The sequence below is a fragment of the Dipodomys spectabilis genome, unplaced genomic scaffold, assembly GCF_019054845.1.
Source record: "Dipodomys spectabilis isolate Male_0828 unplaced genomic scaffold, ASM1905484v1 ptg000163l, whole genome shotgun sequence".
Classification (NCBI taxonomy): domain Eukaryota; kingdom Metazoa; phylum Chordata; class Mammalia; order Rodentia; family Heteromyidae; genus Dipodomys; species Dipodomys spectabilis.
The window spans coordinates 12,988,630-13,009,392 of record NW_024870840.1 but is presented as its reverse complement, the minus strand read 5'-3'; the positions used below and the strand labels follow the sequence as shown (position 1 = coordinate 13,009,392).

Genomic DNA, 20,763 nt, shown 5'->3' with positions numbered 1-20,763 from the left:
TAAGTGGTTACATAATTTCCCAAATTTCACAGTATTGTGGGATAATGATGCTTCTTTAAAGTCACAAACACATTCTAACTTTCATGGAGCAAATTGTCTATAACATTTATGAGTTCTATGAGCTTTGCAATAGAGTTATTTCTTCCATATTGGATGATATTTTCTTTTTGTTTGTTTGTTTTGCATAGCATCAGCTGTTCCCTCTTTCCCACTTGTTTCCTCCCTCCCATCACTGCCATTGAGTTGCTTAGTTCATTTTGGTCAATGTCCTGTGCAGCTGATGGGTCCCGCTGTTGTATGTTTTTCTCTGATTCCCTCTAGTTCTGTGTTGTCCTCCTTGTTCCCCTCCGGTGTGCACATATATACCATGTATGTGATCAGCAGCATGGGGTTATTTAGTAGTGATTCGACCAGATGAGTGGAAGTCCTTTGTTTCTTAAGTCCTGATAATTTTGTCGTATCACCTAACATTTTGGATTTAACATCCACTTATCAGGGAGACCATGTGCCATTTGTCTCTTTGCTCTTGGCTTACCTTGCTCAACATGATTTCTTCTAGCTCCATCCATTTCCCTGCAAATAAAACATAGTATAGTTTTAATCACTTCCTCTAATCCAAATATAATTCTGTTGATTTTGGATTGACCTTGATTTTTAAAAATGATTTGTCTTTAAACTTTTAAGTTATACCAAAGGCCCAGAGTTTTATCTTCTACATTCTATATCTTTTTTTTTTTTTTTTTTTTTGGGTCCGGTCATGGGGCCTCAGCTCTTCAGCTCAAGGCTAGCGCTCTACCACTTGAGCCACAGCACCACTTCTAGCTTTTTTCTTTTTGCTTATGTGGTGCTGAGGAATCGAACCCAGGGCCTCAGGCATGCAAGGCAAGCACTCTACCACTGAGCCACCTTCCCAGCTCCTACCTTCTATATCTTCTAATACAATAATTCACATTTCAGTGATTTATAAAAGTTGCCTTGTGGGGCAACAGCTGTTTCTGGGGTATCGTTTTAGGGAGAATTTTATGTGGCTGCTATTTATATTCATCCATGTAACATTTCAAATATATTTAAATATTAAGTTTTTATTTTTACCTGAACTTTCCTGATTCATACTATCAAATACAGCAGTCATGAAGGTAATATGAGCACTGCCTTGTTTTCACTGCATCTTCTGAGTGACCTATAAATTTGAGAGGAACATGCTGCTTCTCAACTAACCTGGCAAGCTATAAGAGGGCCTGTAGACCTTATCTCCTCCACAGCTAAAATAAATGATTATGAGTCTTCCTATTATTGTCTTTTCTGGAAAAACATTTTTTGTTTTGGTCAGTCATGGGGCTTGAACTCTGGGCCTGGGCACTGTCCCTTAGCTCTTCAGCTCAAGGCAAGCACTCTACCACTTGAGCCACAGCGCCACTTACAGTTTTCTGGTGGTTAATTGGAGATAAGAGCCACCAGCGCCCAGCAAATAACAATTTTTTGAAGTAACGTTTTCTGAGCCAGGAGCCAGTGGCCCACGCCTGTAATCCTAGCTACTCAAGAGGCTGAGATCTGAGGATCATGGTTTGAAGCCAGCCAGGCAAGAAAGTCTGTGAGATTCTTAAATAAATGTATATATTACATATTGTATGTTTTATATATGCATATATATACATATATTTATAAAATCTTCGAGTAGCTATACAAACGAGTTGGCATTCATCAAAGCAGTTCTGTACCCCAGGTTCCAAATTGAATACCACAGCTGGCTAGTGATATAGGAGGAAAAGGTGTTTTATAACAATAGAGAAGAGGTTATTTGTTCCTGTGTGGGTCTTGCTTGGCTTCCTCCTTCTGCAGCCTCAGCCCTGCAAGCTGTAAAAGGGTACGTGCGTCTTTTTCACGTCCAAAATAAGTGATTATGATTCTTCATGTAAATGTGGTTTTTGAGCAACTTTTTTATTTGTTTGTTTTGGTTGGCCGTGGCACCTGAACTCTGGGCTTGGGCACTGTCCCTCAGCTCTTCAGCTCAAGGCTAGCACTCTACCACTTGAGCCACAGCACCACTTCTGGCTTTTTCTGTTTATGTGGTGCTGAGGAATCGAACCCAGCGCCTCATGCATGCAAGGCCAAGTGCTCTACCCTTGAGCCACCTTCCCAGCCCCTTGAACAGCTTTTTAAAATTATAAAACACTTATTTTTGGAAATAAAATTTTCTCAACCAAAAGATAAAGAGATTTTCTGTGATGAAGAGATGTGAGTACAAGGGTCCCATCCAATGACCCAAACCCTCAAACTGAACACAGCACATTAGTGTTTTCTCATCCTTGGAGATGATGTGAGAAGAGGGAGTTAGCAGAGGTTTGAAGTCTTCTCTCCCTAGAGATTTACTAAGTGAGCTTTCATAAGGGTTTATTTATTCATCAAATCAGTTTCCTTCTCAAATTAGTATTTCTTTTTTTTTCGAATTAGTATTTCTGATGTACCTTTTTCTTACTGGTTTGATATTCTTAACCTGGATGCTGCAACACACATATTATAAATGTTAGTATTATTCTATTATTGTCATTGCTCGCATTGTACAGGTATTGGAAAGATGTATGATGTAGTACTGAAGGGTCTTTGAATTTTATGTCTAAGATATCCAAATTGAATTGGACCATTTATTTATTTAAAAACATTAACATGGATATACATTGTTGTTTTATTTTAAAAAAAAAACAAAAAACCTTTGAAATCTTTGTGTTTGTTTGAAAAGATTCTTATTTCTACTTCAGCTAAACTTTTAATCATTTGAGTTTTCAATGTATTCTTTTAGTGAATGGACATGAATGTAATCCCTGCTTTTTATACAGCAGAATTAGTAGTGAATAAACTCTAATAGTCCAGTTTAACCTAATATGGTATTAGATAGTACTGATTTTACTCAATCACTATAAAATGTATGCCTGATTAGGTGATTCAAGTGTTTTTTGCACATGCTAATGTAAAAGCAAATTAAAATCTGTATTCGGTAATAAAGCATCTTATTTCAGATGTATGTGGCAACAGTGAAGAAAGTACTTTTAATGACTGAGTTACTACTTTATGTCTTTTGCTTAGGGTGTTCCAGTGATGGCAATAAGAAACAAAATGATATCAGAAGGACTAGATCCAGATCTTCTTGAGTAAGTAACTCTCACATAATCATACTACACACACACACACACACACACACACACACACACACACACAGACACACACACACACACACGGTACTCTCTCTTAAGGATGTAAAATATGGCATGCTTCTCTGCCGAATATCCAATCCCTCTACCTGCTTCTGTTTATGTGTTACCCTCTGGCCAGCCTAAGCCTACGTTCAGTATAATTCAGCCAGCAGTGTTCTCATTAGCAACTTGAAAAGCCTCTTTAATTGCCCTCGTCCTTATTACCTCTGTGTCAGTCACTGTCCTCCTCTCACTTTTAATATCCCTTCATACTCATTGCTCTTATTCCTGGCTCTCACCATTTCTCACCTGAGTTATTACGTTAGCTCCTGATTTGTGTTCCATTCTCTTTCTTTTTTAACTTAATTTTATTGTCAAGGTGATGTACACAGGAACTTAATTTTATTGTCAAGGTGATGTACACAGAAGTTACAATTACATACATAAGGTAGTGAGTACATTTCTTGTCAAACATTGTTACCCCCCGCATTTTTCTCCAACTTTCCCTTCCTCCATTCTCTTTTGAGCCATCTACTAAAGCCTGAGTAGATGTCTTTGTAAAATTTTTTTATATTTATGTTCTTTCTTGCTTCATATTATCTGTGACTCTGCAAATATAGCCTAACATCTAAAAATTATATATAAATACTTTTGCCATCAAGTCCAGAATTTGCAATTTGCAGTCTCTCTCTCTCTCTCTCTCTCTCTCTCTCTCTTGTTGTTGTTGGTCGTGGGGCTTGAACTCTGCACCTGAACTCTGTCCCTCAGCTCTTCAGCTCAAGGCTAGTGCTCTACCACTTGAGCCATTGCGCCATTTCTGATTTTGTGAGTGGTTTATTGGCAATAAGAGTCTCATGGCCTTTCCTGCTGGTCTGGCTTTGAACGCTGATCCCCAGATCTCAGTCTCCTGAGTAGCTAAGTTTACAGGCATGAGTCACCAGTGTCCAGCTCAGTCTGTCTCTTGCTACTCTCCATGCGTGCCTATCCCATTCAGAGCAAACAATTTGCTGTTCTTCGACGGTATCATCTTTCTATTCTCTTTTGATCTCTAAATATTAGTTTTATTTCCTCTCTGTAGAACTTTCTCCTATCTTTTTGGCCTAGCTGTGTCCTTGGTATTACTACCTTAAGAAGTTTATAGGCTAAGGACGCTCACACTAGCTACTTAGGAGGCTGAGATCTGAGGATCATGATTCAAAGCCAGCCCAGGAAGAAAAGACCATAGACTCTTATCTCTAACAAACTACTCAGGAAAAGTTGGAAGTGGTGCTGTGGCTCAAGTGGTAGAGCACTAGTTTTGAGCACAGAGGCTCAGGGACAGCATCCAAGCCCTGAGTTCAGTCCCCACGACCCACCAAAAAAAAAATTGTATAGGCGACTAGCAATGGGAGAATGCATTCCCGACTCTTATATCTCAGTTAGCAAGTTTGAGGGTATGTCATTGTCTATAAATGTTTAGAAACACTCCATCATGAGGTGGTGCCAACTTTTAGGGTAGAATTCCAGTAACACTTACATTGTCTTACAGAAAAGCTGTTCCTCAACCACAGCCTGAGGCTGGCTTCTGACCTGTTGCCTCATAAGTACATGCCATTGGTCACCAGGGACACTGGTTAGAGTGGGGTGACTCACTTAACCTATCCTCACTACTAGTAAACAAATTCTAACTACACTTAGCTTAGTATGGTAAGTGGAATCAAGCACCTAATTAACCGAGAAATGGTGACGCTTCTGGAGTCAAGTTTACATAAGTTAGGGAGCCCCATTTTGGGGGGAGAAGCATGAGGTGATGAGTAAGAAGATGATGTGCCATCCAAGGACAGTGTGATTTTTATTTAGAGCTTCGGGACTTAATGAGCCTCATCCAAGAACTTTCAGTAAAAATGGTTCTGTTTTTTTTTTTTCTTTTAAAGTACCTTTAAGTAGTAAGAAAAACTCATATAACTGTTAGAACTAGCAAGATGTATCTGTACAAAGCAAAGAGAAAAATTGAGGTGGATCAGTAAATAAATTGTGGTTTGATTGGCTTGGGTATATAAAATTCTGGAAGCTTAGCCAGGCGCCAGTGGCTCACTCCTGTAATCCTAGCTACTCAGGAGGCTGAGATCTGAGGAACGTGGTTCAAAGCCAGCCGGGACAGGAAGACCTTGAGACTCCTATCTCCTATGAACCACCAGAAAACCAGAAGTGGTGCTGTAGCTCAAGTGGTAGAGCGCTCACCTTGAGCTGAAGAGCTGAGGGACAGTGCCCAGGCCCAGAGTTTAAGCCCCATGACCAACAAAAAAAAAAAAAAAAAAAAATTCTGGAAGCTGAAAATACACAATTTTAAACTAATAAGTTTTTACATGATCAGGGGACAAAAGCCTAGCATTTTAAGATATCTGTAAAACTGAAGAAAATGCCTGTGATTATTAAATGAGTGTTATTTAATCAGTTCTTCTAAGTAGTTATTTTTAAAATTTCAAGTTTTTCTAACAAAAAGCATGGCAGGAGGTGTGATTCAAGCGGCAAAGTGCTAGCCAAGCAAACAAATCAAGGACAAGGCCCTGAATTCAACCCCCCCCCCCCCCCGCCGCCAGTACTACAAAAATAAATAAATAAATAGAATTCGAACCTTTGAAAATAACAGTGGTTACATAACCAGATACTACTCCTGTTTGCATCAAAATTTTAGATTCATTGTCACTGAAATAAAAAGATGTGAAAAAGAACCATCATACTGAAAAGTTTTTAATGGAAAAGAAAATTATGTAAAAAAATATGATTAGGCCACTGTTGAGTGAGAAAATAGAGCAGAGGTTAGAAATGTTAGAAAGCATTTGGGGTCCATCAGTGACTAGCAAGCAAGAGAGAAAAGATCTATTGGGAAATGAAGGATTCCAAGATAATAGGAAGCCCACCTTACCTAAAGCACTGGCTTTCTTTTATTTTATTTTAATCTTTTTTTTGGGGGGGGTCTGGTCCTGGGGCCTGAATTCTGGGCCTAGGCGCTGTCCCTCAGCTCTTCAGCTCAAGGCTAGCGCTCTACCACTTGAGCCACAGCGCCATGGTTTTTTTCTTTTTGCTTATGTGGTGCTGAGGAATCGAACCCAGGGCCTAATGCATGCAAGGCAAGCGCTCTACCACTGAGCCACCTTCCCAGCCCCTGGCTTTCTTTTCTGTATGATATTAGGCATTAATTTGATTCCCTGTTTGTACCAGTCTACTTCCCATGAAAAATAGGATATACCTGTTTTGAAGCATTTAGAAGAGACTGGAATATCCATAGTCTGAGTATATGTAGTGCTGAAACAAGTCTGAGTAGCCACTATATCATGGAATTGAAAGTGGTTTTTAGTTTGGATTTGTTTTGTTTTTTGGTGCTGGTATTGGGGCTTAAACTCAAGGCCTGGGCAATGTCCCTTAGCATTTTCAATCAAGGCTAGTGATTTACCGCTTGAGCCACAGCTCTATCCAGCCTTTTGGTGGTTCATTGGAGATACAAATCCAAAGGAATTTCCTGACCACCGTGACTTTGAACCACAATTCTCAGATCTCAGCCACCTGTGTAGCTAATATTACAGGTGTGAACAACTGGTGCCCAGCAAAAGTTATATAGATATAATCACAATAGTCATACCAGAAGATTTTATATGGTTAGTGCAATCACAGTTCAAGAGTCTTAAGACTACCTACTCAAGTCCATAGAGCTCTGACAGATCACCATAGAAAACAATGGCATGTGAAAATGCTAATTTTATATGACAGTGAAAACACAGAGAACAGTGATGTAAACTAACTACACTCCCTACTACCCAGCAAAACGTTTATTAACTATGTTTTTGCGTACTTAATCTGTTTGAAGTTCAACTGTTTCAAATGTAAAGAAAATTGTTTTTAAGCCCTTAATCTACATAAATAAATGTTTTTCAAAGGATGTTAGTTTAACATTTTTTGTCTGTGAAGTGGCTATAGTTTTAAACAGAAATATAAACCTCATAATGAAAAGAAATTAAACCAATTATATATATTTTTTGGCGAAGGGGGTCCAGTCGTGGGGTCTGAACTGTGGGCCTGGGCGCTGTCCCTCAGCTCTTCAGCTCAAGGCTAGCGCTCTACCACTTGAGCCACAGCGCCACTTCCGGCTTTTTTCTTTTTGGTTATGTGGTGCTAAGGAATCGAACCAAGGGCCTCATGCATGCAAGGCAAGCACTCTACCACTGAGCCACCTTCCCAGCCCCCAATTATATTTTTGCTTTGGGACTCTTCATGTTCAGGACTGCAGAAGCCACCTTAAATTAGCTTCAGCAGAAAGAAAATTTACTCCCTTCAAAGCTGAGAAGTGTGGGTGAAGGACAAGACTAGTACCTCAGTGTCATTGGCTGGTATTCTATTATTATTATTATTATTATTCACTCTACTGTGGATAAGCTTTCTCTATGAAGCCAGGGAATGAAGTCCTCAGCCAGGCTAGTACTGGGGTTTGAACTTAGCCTCATGCCTGGTAGGCTGGAGCAATAGTGTAGAGCCCTACTTCCACCCTGTTTTTCATTGGGTAGTTAGAGGATTGGATCTCACTTCCTGCATGCCTGAGCTGCTGTCAACCTACACAGGCTTCCCATCATTGCGGAGATCACAGACACATGCCGCTTTGTCCAGCTTCCCTTCATGGAGATGATCTTATGGACTTCCCTTTCCTGGTTAACTTGGATCCCAACCCTCCCAGCCTTACTCTCCCATGTAGCTTGGGAAGACAGGCACACACCCCTGCACCCAGCTGTGGATTGAGAGGGGATCTAGCTATCTTTTCTGTGTAGACTGACCTCAACCCATGATCTTTGTGTGCTCAGCCTGTCAGTACTTAGGATTATAGGTGTGAGCCACTAGCACCTAGCTCTACTGCTAGTTCTGCCACTTGAATGAAAACACCACTTTGGCTCTATAACTCATAGCTTATTTCTGCAGAAACATTCTGATTTTGGCCTACTTGAGTTCTGTGCCCTCTCTTGAGTCTCTCCAGAAAAAGAGCTTTCTATCATTGGCCTGGTCATGGGACTGAAATAAGGAAGTGGATAAGGAAAGTAGGAGGACAGCGGAGATTATGGTTGACACCCTTTGGTGGTTTACATGAATGGGAGAGGATGGGTGTCAGAATCAACCATGGGCACAGTATCATATCCAGTGTGCCCTGCTAAAAAATGCTTTCTGTTCTAAAATTGGGCCTTTTATATTTTTTACAACCTAGTAACTTCTTTGAAAAAACTGTATTCTATAATTTAAACTTAATGAGTTTGAACTTACACTTTAAAATTTTTGCTTTCATTAAGAATTTTATTGGTAGCTGGACACCTATGGATCATGCCTGTAATCCTAGCTACTTAGGAGGCTGAGATTAAGAATTGTGGGTTGAAACCATCCTGGACATGAAAATTTGTACAACTTCTATCTCCAGTTAACCACCAAAAAGCCAGAAGTATAGCTGTGGCTCAAATGGCAAATACTATCTTTGAGCAAAAAGTCTAAGGGACAGCACCTATGCCCTGAGTTCAAATCCTAGGACCCCCCCCAACCAGACACACAAAAATTGTATTGCTAATATTAATGTCACCTATTAAATATGTAGTTACCCTTTTAAATTCATTGTAATCAATAAAGATTGAATTTTCTGGAAAATACACATATGAATATAGAACTTGATATATTTTTCTGTTTTTTCTGATATACTTTTTTAATAACTTGTGTGTGTGTGTGTGTGTGTGTATGTATTGCACCGTACCACTGAGCCACCTTCTGAGCCCCGATATGTATGTTTTTAAAATAGAAAGACACTTAGGTTTTTAGAATTTTATTTGTTTTTGTGTTACTGACATTTCAAACTCAAGGCTTCACATTTGCTAGGCAGGTACTCTATCATTTGAGCCACATCCCTAACACTCCCATTTCCAGCATTTAGTATGAGGTGTGTTTCTTTTGGATTTGGGAGAGTTAAACTTTAGGCTGGTAGCTTACAGTAGGAGTCTCCTCCAACATGTCCTAAAAGTCCTTTGTGTGAATAACAAGTTAAAATGAAAAGTTCACATAGTGTGATATCAGGGAAGAGCACTTGTGATTGTAACACAAGAAATCCAGCTTCTGTTCCTCCTCATAACCAGGTGGAAATGAGGGGGGTGCTGTGAGTTTTATCATTGGTGTTAATATTTATGTAGACCTTTTCATAAAATGCTTCACTGGGTTATTGTAGTTTCTTTTTTTGTTTGTTTTTTTGGGTCCGGTCATGGGGCCTGAACTCTGGGCCTGGGCGCTGTCCCTCAGCTCTTCAGCTCAAGGCTAGCGCTCTACCACTTGAGCCACAGCGCCACTTCCAGCTTTTTTTCTTTTTGCTTATATGGTGCTGAGGAATCGAACCCAGGGCCTCTGGCATGCAAGGCAAGTGCTCTACCACTGAGCCACCTTCCCAGCCCCCGTCCTTTCCCTTTTTAAAAAATGTTCTTTTTAATTTTTTTTTAAGTTTGTTTGTTTGTGTGGTACTGAGGAGTCAAACCCAGGGCCTCATGCATACTAGGCAAGCACTCTACTACTAAGCCACATTTGCCACCTCCCTGTGTTTTTTTGCTCAAGGCTAGCATTTTACCACTTTGAGTCACAGTGCCACTTTAGGTGTCTGGAGGTTAATTGGAGATAAGAGTCTCATAGACTTTCCTGCATGGGCTGGCTTTGAACTGCAGTCCTCAGATCTCATCCTCCTAAGTTGCTAGGATTACAGGTGTGAGCCACCGGCACTAACCCAGAGGAATATTATTTAACTTTTTAAAAAATGGGAGGAATTCTGACATTTACTGCAATATGGATTAAACCTTCAGGACGTAACATGAATAAAATAAACAAGTTACAAAGGAACAACGGGATGGAGGAGGAAGTGGAACAGACAATGTAAACACTGGCAAAGATGTGGAGAACCTGATATCCTTATACATCATTTTATGACTGAAAAGTAGTGCAGCCACTGTTGACAGTTCCTCAAAAAGTTCACCAGAATTACCATATGACCCAGAAAGTCTGCTACTATGTATATAGCCAAGAGAATGGAAAACATATGCTCACATAAAACTTGTGATTCAGATGTTCTCAGTAACATCATTTGTAATGACAAAGAAGTAAACAACCACCCAGATGTCCTGTGCCTGATGATGGTGAAGCACGACATGCCACGTCTCTCTGATGGAGGAAAAGCAGTGAGCTACAGTAGACCCGCCTTACTTGTGGCTCTATTACATGTGCTTTTGAGCAAGATGGGTCACATTCATAAAAAAAGCAAAAGAAATACTACAAACAAAAAAAATTCCAATTTTTGCCTGTGCCTTTCGCAGCTCAGTTGATGCAGAGAAATACTTGTGGATGCCATGTTTTCATCAGTTTTTGTGTTTAAAATGTGTGCGATCTGCTGACCGGACCTCTGCCCTTCACCTTATGAAAAAATCTGCCTCCCATAAAGCAACGAGTGCTGAAAAAGCAAGGCTAACGTTAATGTGATTAACATAAGTGGTAAAAGGAAATTGCAGATTGGTGGAAAGGTGGCAGGTCTTTCGTGGAAATTGGGAGCCTGAACTCCAAACATCCTGAGCATTCAGGGTTTTTCCTCAATATTAGGTTTGAAACCTAAGATATTTTTACCCTTTTTAAAGTAGCACTTATTTTTACAGGGTCCTGTACGTTATTTGTTTGAGTTGTCATAGATACTAATATAATTTTGGTGTGGTATTGAAGCAAGGCCTTCTAGTAATTTTTTCCTTTATTTTGAAGTAGAGATGTAAGACGAACTCTATAATATAGTAAAGAGAAACAAAGAGAAAAAAAATTCCTGCCAAAAAAAACAAAAACAAAAAACAGTAGACAGTGCCCAGTCTACTGCTCCAGTTGTTTGCTTCTATGGGAAGTGAGGAAGATGATGGCTTCATGGTAGCATTTTATGGTAAAAAGAGCATCAGTCCAAATCTGGAAATGCTTTGTACAGTTTTCAAAGTCTCACTGTGCTGGGTACCTATAGCTACCTGATAGGTGTCATCCACAATTATCTGCAGAGCAAATGAGTTTACATTTGACAGCAAGGGAGCAGGACCAATGTTTCTTTCTGTTTAGTAACACACCAGAGATAATAAAATATATAAGCTATGCCAGCACTGTGGCTCATGCCTGTAATCCTAACTACTTGGGAGGCTGAGATCTGAGGATCCAGTTCAAAGCCAGCCCAGGCAGGAAAGTCCATGAGACTTTTATCTCCAATTAACCACCAGAAAACCGGAAGTGGTGCTATGACTCAAGTGGTGGGAGCACTCACTCACCTTGAGCTAAAGAGCTGAGGGACAGCACCCAGGCCCAGAGTTCAAGCCCCACGACTGACATAAATAAATAAATAAATAATAAATACAAGCTTTAATTTTCAGTATCTAAAAGTAATGAGAAGACTATACATTTTCTTATTTATTTTAGTGATAATAATTCCTACTTGTTGAATCTCCTAAATTCATAATAAGATCAAAGAGCCTGAGACAGAAAAAAGCCTAGTAGTTTTTCAGACATGGTTATCGAGACATAACTGGGCCTGGGAATGTGGCTTAGTGGTAGAGTGCTTGCCTAGCATGCATGAAGTCCTGGTTTCGATTCTTCAGATTAAACAGAAAAGGCCAGAAGTGGTGCTGTGGCTCAAGGGGCAGAGTGCTAGCCTTGAACAAAAGAAGCTCAGGGCCAGTGCTCAGGCCCCAAGTTTAAGCCCCAGGACTGGCAAAAAATAAAAATAAAATAACAGCTCTAGCTCAGTTATTCTTCCTTGTCTTCTTATTTTCTCCCTAGTAGATTCCTTGACTAATTTGCTTTGTTGGTAGAAGTAGAGGCTGAGTGCTAGAGTTTCTTGATTGAAGAAGTGATTTGCTGGCACAAATACTATTAATAATGAGGCACAAACACTATTAATATTGAGGCCTATCTGAATGATTATGTTAATGACACTATGTAAAATCTCATTTGGGTTTACTCTGTCACATCCTGCAAAGTTGTAAACTATGCAAACCATTCTCGGCTTTCTTTATTGTGCCTAGGGAATTTTTGAAATGTCATTGTTAAATTTCTTACCAACTCATACTTTTTTTATATTCTCTAGAGAGGAAACGTGTAAGTGAAAACACTTACAAACATTAAGAACCCTCTTCAGCAGAATTTCCATCTAGCCTTTGTCTTAGCCATTCTTGAACTCCTTTCTGTTTTCTGAATTTTTCCCGGAAACGTCTCTTTCCATTTCTAGCTCTCCCCTCTCTGTACCTCATGTACACTGGAGGCTGCAGAGAGTTTAGCACTGGCCATGCCAGACTCTGCAGATCACAGTTCCGTCTATAGTTGGGTCTCCATGGAAATGAGAAGTAGAAAGTGCTGAAGGAGCATAGTATGTAAGGGCTGGCAAAGAAAAGAGTGCTGCTGTGGCCTCTGCAGGAATAGCACTTAATCCCCGCGGTGCTGGAAGCCAGAGACAATCACGCTGCGGTGGAGGCAGGAGACTCCTTCACTTAGGGACACAGACTTGGCAGATTCGTTAGCAGCAGCATTCTAAGATGAGCCTAGTTTACAGTTTGTAAGCGCTCTGCTTCAATAGTTAAACCTTTAAACATTTTCTTCTCTTTCAGGAGGCCCGATGCACCAGTGCCTGATGGTGAAAAAGAAAAACCTGTAGAAGAAAGTTCAGATAGTGAATCTTCTTTTAGCGACTAAGCTGGATTTTCCTAAGAGTTAAGTGTATGTACAGATGAACTGGTAGAGTCTGTGAGAGAGTCTGTACTCTCTCAATCATAGAAATGTAAAACAACCCTATACCTCACCAACCTTCCTCTCTGTTAAAAATAATAATAAAGCTTTTATAATCCCCCAGGATATCTTGTGATCAAACTTAAGGGCTCTAAAATGAAAAACCAAGTAACCTAAATTGCAATTAATGCTACAAATACTAAGATGGTATATTCTAGACGTGCAAGGATAATTTTAAAATTAAATTGGGCTTTTTGTAAAAATAAGTGAATTATTCACTGTGAATATTTTAACACAAAAAGTGTTACATACATTTGTATCAGAAGAATTCTGGCAAAAAAAAAATACTGTATTGAAATTTTCCATGACAATCTGAGACATTATTAGGGATATGAAATTTTATTGGCAGTATTTACCAGCATATATTGCTTTTTTTTTTTTTTACCACTTTCTCAGTAGTTCACATATTATCAAAGTGAGATTTTTAATTTATTTTTATTATCAAACAAATACTGAAGATAGCTCCAATATGGTTGTAAGTGAGCAAACATCATTGGTAAATCCTTTTATTGCCTGAACAACAACAAAAGTAATTTAAGACCTGGCATTAGTTCATCCTAAAGCAGTGGGGAATGCAGTTAGATCACAGAGAGGAGTCTTCTTCATGGATCCACCTCGGGAGGATACACCCCAGGTCTCCTTTACTGTGGCAGAGAAGCCGTTTTGCCCGGCATGGAAGGTTTGAAGGAAAACAGAGATGCAAGCGCCTTCAGCACTGTCACCCAGACTTTCTCTCACGTGTTAGAGTTCTACTCCTTTGCTCTCAGGGCCTTCACTTCAGCAAAGACACTGGTGCTGCATCTTTTATCTCCTGTGCTGCTCCTCCATTCTTCCATTTACACCTCGAGTCTGATTCTCAGCACAATTGCCCTGTGGAAAGAAAGACTACCAAGAAGGTTTCTGACTTTACCACGTGCTTAAAGTTGGCTGATTTGCCTTACACTTCGTTTTTCAAGGCTTGCAAGCTGTTAATGAGTGCTAGTCCATCCCAAATTCTTTCTCCTATTTATCATCCAGAGACAAAGCTGCTGGGTACCTCACTGCTTCTCATCACAATCCACCACAGGTGAGATTCAGAGAAATGAGGATATACACCAAAAGAAATCAGTGTTCTTCTTATCCTAGCACTAAAGAGAAATGATCCAGTTCCAGAATCCCACCTTCAGGATCTTCTCTGCAGAGTCCCTCTCCGGGCCCAAAGCCAACCCTGAGACAAACAATTGACTGCAAGTAATTTGTGATGTGACCCTAGCAAGCGGGAAGAATAAGAGGGAGGAAAATTCAACGGAGAGGTGTGATTGCTGTTGAGGGCACATGGGACTGAATTCATGACCAGCACCTGCTTAGAAAGGAGCACTACTTCCCAGAACTTTCCACCTGAAGGCACAGAATCCTGAGTATTGGTCTGCTAGCCTGGGCCCATTGGTATAGAGGGGCCCCTTCACACAGACCTAGGGTGACCACGGCCTTGGAAACAACACTAAGGAGGCAAAGAGGGAACTTACTTGAGGTAGGTTCCTCATCAAAAGTTAAGTTCAGAACTGGGTAGAAATCTCCCCTACATCTGTGGCTGAAATCCAAAGAAGGTCTGAGGATATGTTTCTTGGTACAACAAATATCACCTACAGACAGTGTTGCTTCTAAAACCCCAGAATGACCCGTGCTTACCTTGATTTAAAATGTGCAGTTTTCAAGCTGAGAATGTGGCTTAGTGGTAGAGTGCTTGCCTAGCATGCATGAAGCCCTTGGTTTGATTCCTCAGTATCACATAAACAGAAAAAGCCGGAATGGTGCTATGGCTGAAGTGGTAGAGCACTAACCTAGAGCAGCAGAAGCTCAGGGACAGTGCTCAGACTCTGAGCACAAGCCTCAGGCAAAAAAGTAAAAAATAAATGCAGGGTTTTTCTTTGTAGATACACAAAGGCCACACTCAGAACTTTTTCATTAAAACTTATAGATTAAAAAAAAAACTTCCAAGACTAAGCTAAGGGTAAACAATGAGCAAATCCATATCTTTATAGTCTGTTAAAATTATAAGACAAGTTTAAATGTTTCCTTTTACACATACCCCACAGAGTTTCTGTGAAACTTTTATATCTGAACTAGAGCATGGCTCCTGTTAAAAAGCAAATTGTGCCCATGTGCTCTAGAAGCATGCCCAGGCAGCATAATGGGTAGTCAAATACTTTTGTTTCACAAAAACAAGCTTGATTGTCAGAATCCAGAGAGATCTTCAATTCCCACTATTTATCTCTGTGTATTAATAATTGTTTTTGTCTTCCAAAACATTCATTTTTTAATCTTTCCTATTGGTAAGATTGGCAAATGAAAAGACTGGCACTACAAGTAGCGTCACTGTAACTTGGTTTTGGATAAATATCTTAAATTAGATATTTTTCTTCCTGCAGAACACGTGTCTCCATTTCTTTTCCTCCCCAGACAATATTGCTTCAGATGAGCAAATAAATTTGAAAAGGAAAAAAAAAAGAACCTTTATTTTACAACAACTACAATTTACTGGGCATCTGTATATACTTATATTCAAATCGATATAATTGTATTATACATTTCAGAATTAAACACTTTGTTTGGTCACTGTTAACATTGCAAACTTTATTTTGAAATAAGTTCTGAGAAATAGAACAATAATGTTTGTTAAGACTAGAAGAAATCTTAGCAAGTATCCAGTCTGCTTGACTCATTGTTACAAAGGAATTAACTGAGGCCCAAAGGAATTGACTTGCTCAAGGTAAGAAAAAAAGGTATTTATTTATAAAATGAAAATAGTTAATTTCTCAGTAATAATACTCAAGACTTGAGTATCCATACAAAAGCAAAGTACTCACAATTTCAGTAATTTTATTCGTTTTACATTGTAATCTACAAAGTGAAGTAGTGAGAAAATCTTTTTTTTCACATAACCTTAACATTTTAGGGATGATCTCAGTTTTTCACTTGCACTGAAATTTATCATGTAACAAAGCTGCTGCTTCATATTCTCTGGGGCTTCTTAGCCATCCTGGTTTATTCTTTGCTGTACACTATTTCTAGCTTTCAAAAATCACACCTTAGAACATTTGCAGAAACTGGAGGCATAGGGTTTTTTTTTGTTGGCCTGGGCACTGTCCCTGAGCGTTTTTTGCTCAAGGCTACAGCGCTACCACTTGAGCCACAGCTGCTTTTTTTGGTGATTAATTGGAGATAAGAGTCTCAGGGACTTTCCTGTCTAGGTTGGCTTCAAATGCCATCCTCAGTTCTCAGCCTCCTGAGCAGCTAGTCCCTGGCACTTGCTGCAGTCTTACGTTTTAATCCAGCTTGTCATTTCATGTCTTTTGACTGAAGACATTAACATCAGTGTTAGTACTGAGAAATGTCATGATTTGTTTTTTGTTTTTGTATTTTGGGGGGTTTTTTTGGTGGTGGGTCTTGAACTCTGGGCCTGGGTGCGTCCCCTGAGCTTTTCAGCTCAAGGCTAGAGCCACTTCTGGTTTTCATTGGAGATAAGAGTCTCATGGTCATTCCTGCCTGAGCTGGCTTTGAACTGAGATCCTCAGATCTCAGCCTCCTGAGTAGCTAGGATTATAGACATGAGCCACCAGCGCCCAGCTGGTTTGTTGTTTTTATGATACTTGCTTCTTTCATACTCCTCCTTTGCTAACCTATTCATTATTGGAATTTATTCTCTTCTTTATTTTCCTGTTTTCATTTGTCTTCCTCTTCTGACACTTCCATTTTTGATAAAGAAAAGGAATGGGTCTGCTTACACAACCTGTTTTCTTATCCTTCTGGAATATAACTTGTTAATATCTGAATTATTTCTCTTATATAGATGCTTTAGTCCTATGCATTTCTCATATACACTGACATCACAATAACCATACATTTCCTCAAGTGCTTGCTTCCCTTCAAACGTCTCTCTAGTTAAAATTGATTGGGAGAAGAAAGGATCTCATACCATTTCTTTAAGTAAAAGAATTCAATTTCCAAATGTATTGACTATATGATCCAAGTGGACCAATAAAGCAATAATAGTAATAGAAACCCAAAACACTACTAGAGATAAGTTATTAGGCAGAAATTTAGTTGTTGCTTTTATAGATCAATAAGTACAGAAACATTGTGAGCATTAAACTTCCAACATACAGGTAGATGTCATCTGTAACTTGGGAATAGACAGGCTATTCTCCTCGCCCCCTCCCCCCAAGTCCTAGGGCTTGAATTCAGGGCCCAGGCACTGTCCCTGAACCCTCTCTGTGCTCGATGCTAGCACTCTACCACTTGAGCCACAGTGCCACTTCAGGCTCTATGTGGTACTGAGAAATCGAACCCAGGGCTTCATGCATGCTAAGTAAGCACTTGACCATTAGGCCACATCCCCAGCCTTCTTCCTTCTTTTTTTTTGCTGGTCATGGGGCCTGAACTTTGGGCCTGAGCGCTGTCCTTCAGCTCTTCACTCAAGGCTAGCTCTCTACCACTTGAGCCACAGTACCACTTCTGGCTTTTTCTGCTTATTTGGTACTGAGGAATGGATTGCAGGGCCTTGTGCATACAAGGCAAGCACTCTACCACTGAGCCACCTTCCCAGCCCCTCTTCCTTCCTTTTATTTGTGCTAACAATTATGATTTTAGGGCAGAGATTTTCAATATTGACTGTAATTAGTAGGCCAAGAGATTTTAGTCAACAAGGTTATAGCATTCATTGTGGAGGGGGGAAAATGGGACAAATCAAAGTCAAAATAAGTTTCTTCTGCTGGAGCTATTATTACATGAGAAGGAACAGCTTGTTCACTAATTGCACAGATGAAGTCATTTTTGTTGTAGCAATATGAAAGGCCTAACGTGAGACTCTTCCAGCTCCATCTCTCTCTGCAATATAACTGGTGACAGGTATTTAAGAACTGCCTGTTCTTCCAAAAGGTTCACTGTCTGCTGCGTATTATCAGACTGTCTATATACATAAACTGCTCCAACTGCTTTGAACTACAACAGACTCGGTGTGGTAGGCACGCCTCAGATCGTAACTCTCCCCTTTGGATTTCATAGTCATAATTTAACGTTTTGAATTGCTGTTGCTTGCTGACACTTCAAAGACAGCGAATAAGGCTTTGCCTTTTTAAACAGAGAGCATTTTTATTTGAAAACAAACTTACTTGCATCCTAAATGCAAAGAGCCTTGCAAAACATAGTAAAATACTTTACATGATGTCTCAGATCCTAGCTGCAGTTTGTTTTCATTGTATAATCGGTTCCATTTGGTGGAGAATCCTTGAGGCTATTTCACTGTTCTGTTAAATGCTAACATACACCAAAACTGGGGGAGTAATAGGAGGTTGTTGGTGTGAGGCAGGAAAGATTCATAAAATTAGGGCAAATTAAGTTAAAGGTCAGTGTGAAGATCAAACATTACAATTTCTACTATCCCACACACAGAAAAAAAAAAGAAAGAAAGAAAAGGAAGGCTGGAAAGCTCTGGAATTGAATCCGGGAATGTCTTTTCACCAACGTGAAAGCAAAATGATCCTTCAAGTACTCTTGTTGAGGATTTGCGATTGTTTTGGGGATGCTCTAATAGAGTACTGGCTCTAAAATCATTGCAGGAGAGCAGTGTTTTGCAATCATCTCTTCTGCAGAAAGGGTGAGTGTAGTTGAACATGTCAGGCAACAATTTGCCTGATATGAAAGTTATTAATATGAGACCTCTACCCTCTTCCTTTGTCTTTCTTGCTTTTTTTTTAATGGCCCCACAGAATGAACTCTGTCCATTTTTTTTATTTCATTTGTTTTTATAGTATGCAAACTGCACAGAACACCATGGCTAAGTCTCACTAATCTCCATGGACACACTGAAATGCAAATAAACAATTTCAGATAAGAATACATTAACCTGCTTATTACCATTTGAAAGTCTTCCTAGTGCACCTGTTGGCAAGTTCCCTCTAAGGAAAAAGTACGAATCATAGGGAGTAGAATTATTTCATTACTGCAATAAAAAAAAGTCACATGAACTCTCTGTAATGGTTCTGTCAAATATCAGCCATATAATTTATTAAAATTTATTAAAAGCCAAAAGAAATATTTAAACTTTACTTTTATTTTTAGTGTGTATTTTATTTAATCCAATATATTTGAAATAGTATTTGATCCTAAAATAGTACAAAAAGATTAGTGGGATTTTGTCAAATATCTCATTTATTAAGCCAATCAGATACTTGACAGTATCTCATTGGTCTATTGTCAGATGTCTGATTTTAATATCTGTCAAATATCTGGTTTAATCAGATGATGTCTTTGAAATCATATATTATTATGTCATCTTTATTATATATACCAATACTATGTATCTATTATACATCATATTATTATATTGTCTTTGAAATCTGCTGGGTTTTTTTCTTTTTTTCTGCTGTGTTTTTATACTTACAGCAAATCTGAATGTGTTAATGACATTTCAAATACTCAGTAGCACATGTAGGTAATAGCTACTATGTTACATAAAGGAATTCTGTAGGGTAGTACATGGTTATTATGTATCAGTAAAAGGAGTCACTTCAATGGGGGTAGCCTTTGTAGTTTTTCTTTTGGTCTTGTCTAAAAGCTATGCATATTAGTCATGTAGGGCCTCATTGTGTTCCTCACAAGAATTCTTTTGCATAGGGCACTGTGCAAGGAAGCAGGTCCCCTGGCAATAGTATTGACCTCCTAGAACCTCTCAAGACCTCTGGCTAAGCAGCCTACTGCCAAAGCTGGTTCGAACCCAAGAGGGAAGCTCTTGCGATCTGGATAGGCTGAATTGAATGGACTATGAAACCTGCACGGTTTATCAGGCACCACCATGTTATGTAGTGCTTCTCACTGGCTCAGTTTATAACCTCATTTTTTTAGTCCTTGTTTGCTTTCAAGAACACTCTGATTGTATCCATCTGATTACCCAACTGTATTCCTTCTCTCCCATACTCTTTCCACATCTTGTCGGGCCACACAGAAGTCACTTCTCACCATGTGACCATGTTGTATCATTTTATTATGATATAATAGTATACTATCCTTTCCTATTCAATTCTTTTTTTTTTTTCTGTTAGGTACGTTTCCCTCTTGTTTCCTCTAGTTTTGTTTTGTCATAATCCTTCTAATCCAGTTAATGGAATCCACCCTGATAGCCTAGAGTCTATTTGCTCTGCAGGTTGTTGCCTTCTGACCTGAAAACCCCTTTGTTTCTAATGAAAGAAAGGAGGTATTATCGCCTTCCATGAGCATATCCAATGAATGTTCAAACTTCAAATAGCATTAATATTGCACTTAAAAGTAATTTCTCAGGAAAACAACAGATTTAAAGGCTCACAGAGTTATTTGAAATGAAGACATTAACTTTTTAGTATCACCCTATGGAAAGGAAACTAAAAATGTGATATGGAAGTTTAAGCTCCTCCTGATTGGCTAAGTCTACATAAGCACTCGCTTTGTGAGTATTCATTGGCCCTCAGTACTTTTCAGTGCAATTTCCCATTCAGGCCTTTTAACAGCTGAGCTACCAGATTATTGGTAGGAGGCTCATAGCTCAACATATCCTAAACCAAACTCAACACCAGCTCTCCAAAACCTGTTCTTTTGGATTCAGGACATCATGCAGAGTCATACTCAACACGTCCTACATTGCTGCTGGCTGCAAGTAAATGGCTAAGTTTCTTACTTCAGTTGTCACCAGCATCTGTGACCATTGTTCCTCGCAGACATTCTCCCAGCTGACATT

The 20,763-nt window shown here is 39.4% G+C and overlaps 1 protein-coding gene across 2 annotated transcripts in view; it reads left to right on the top strand.

Moving 5' to 3' along the window:
- The window catches only part of Washc3 (WASH complex subunit 3), a 38,752-nt gene extending 25,670 nt beyond the window's left edge, over positions 1–13,082 (top strand). For both annotated transcript variants that reach the window (XM_042693380.1, XM_042693378.1), the window contains exons 6-7: positions 3,082–3,146; positions 12,839–13,082. In XM_042693380.1, the coding sequence (XP_042549314.1) occupies positions 3,082–3,146; positions 12,839–12,923 (150 nt within the window). In that variant the 3' untranslated portion in view covers positions 12,924–13,082. The remainder of the gene's footprint in view (positions 1–3,081; positions 3,147–12,838) is intronic.
- The last annotated feature ends 7,681 nt before the right edge of the window (positions 13,083–20,763 follow it).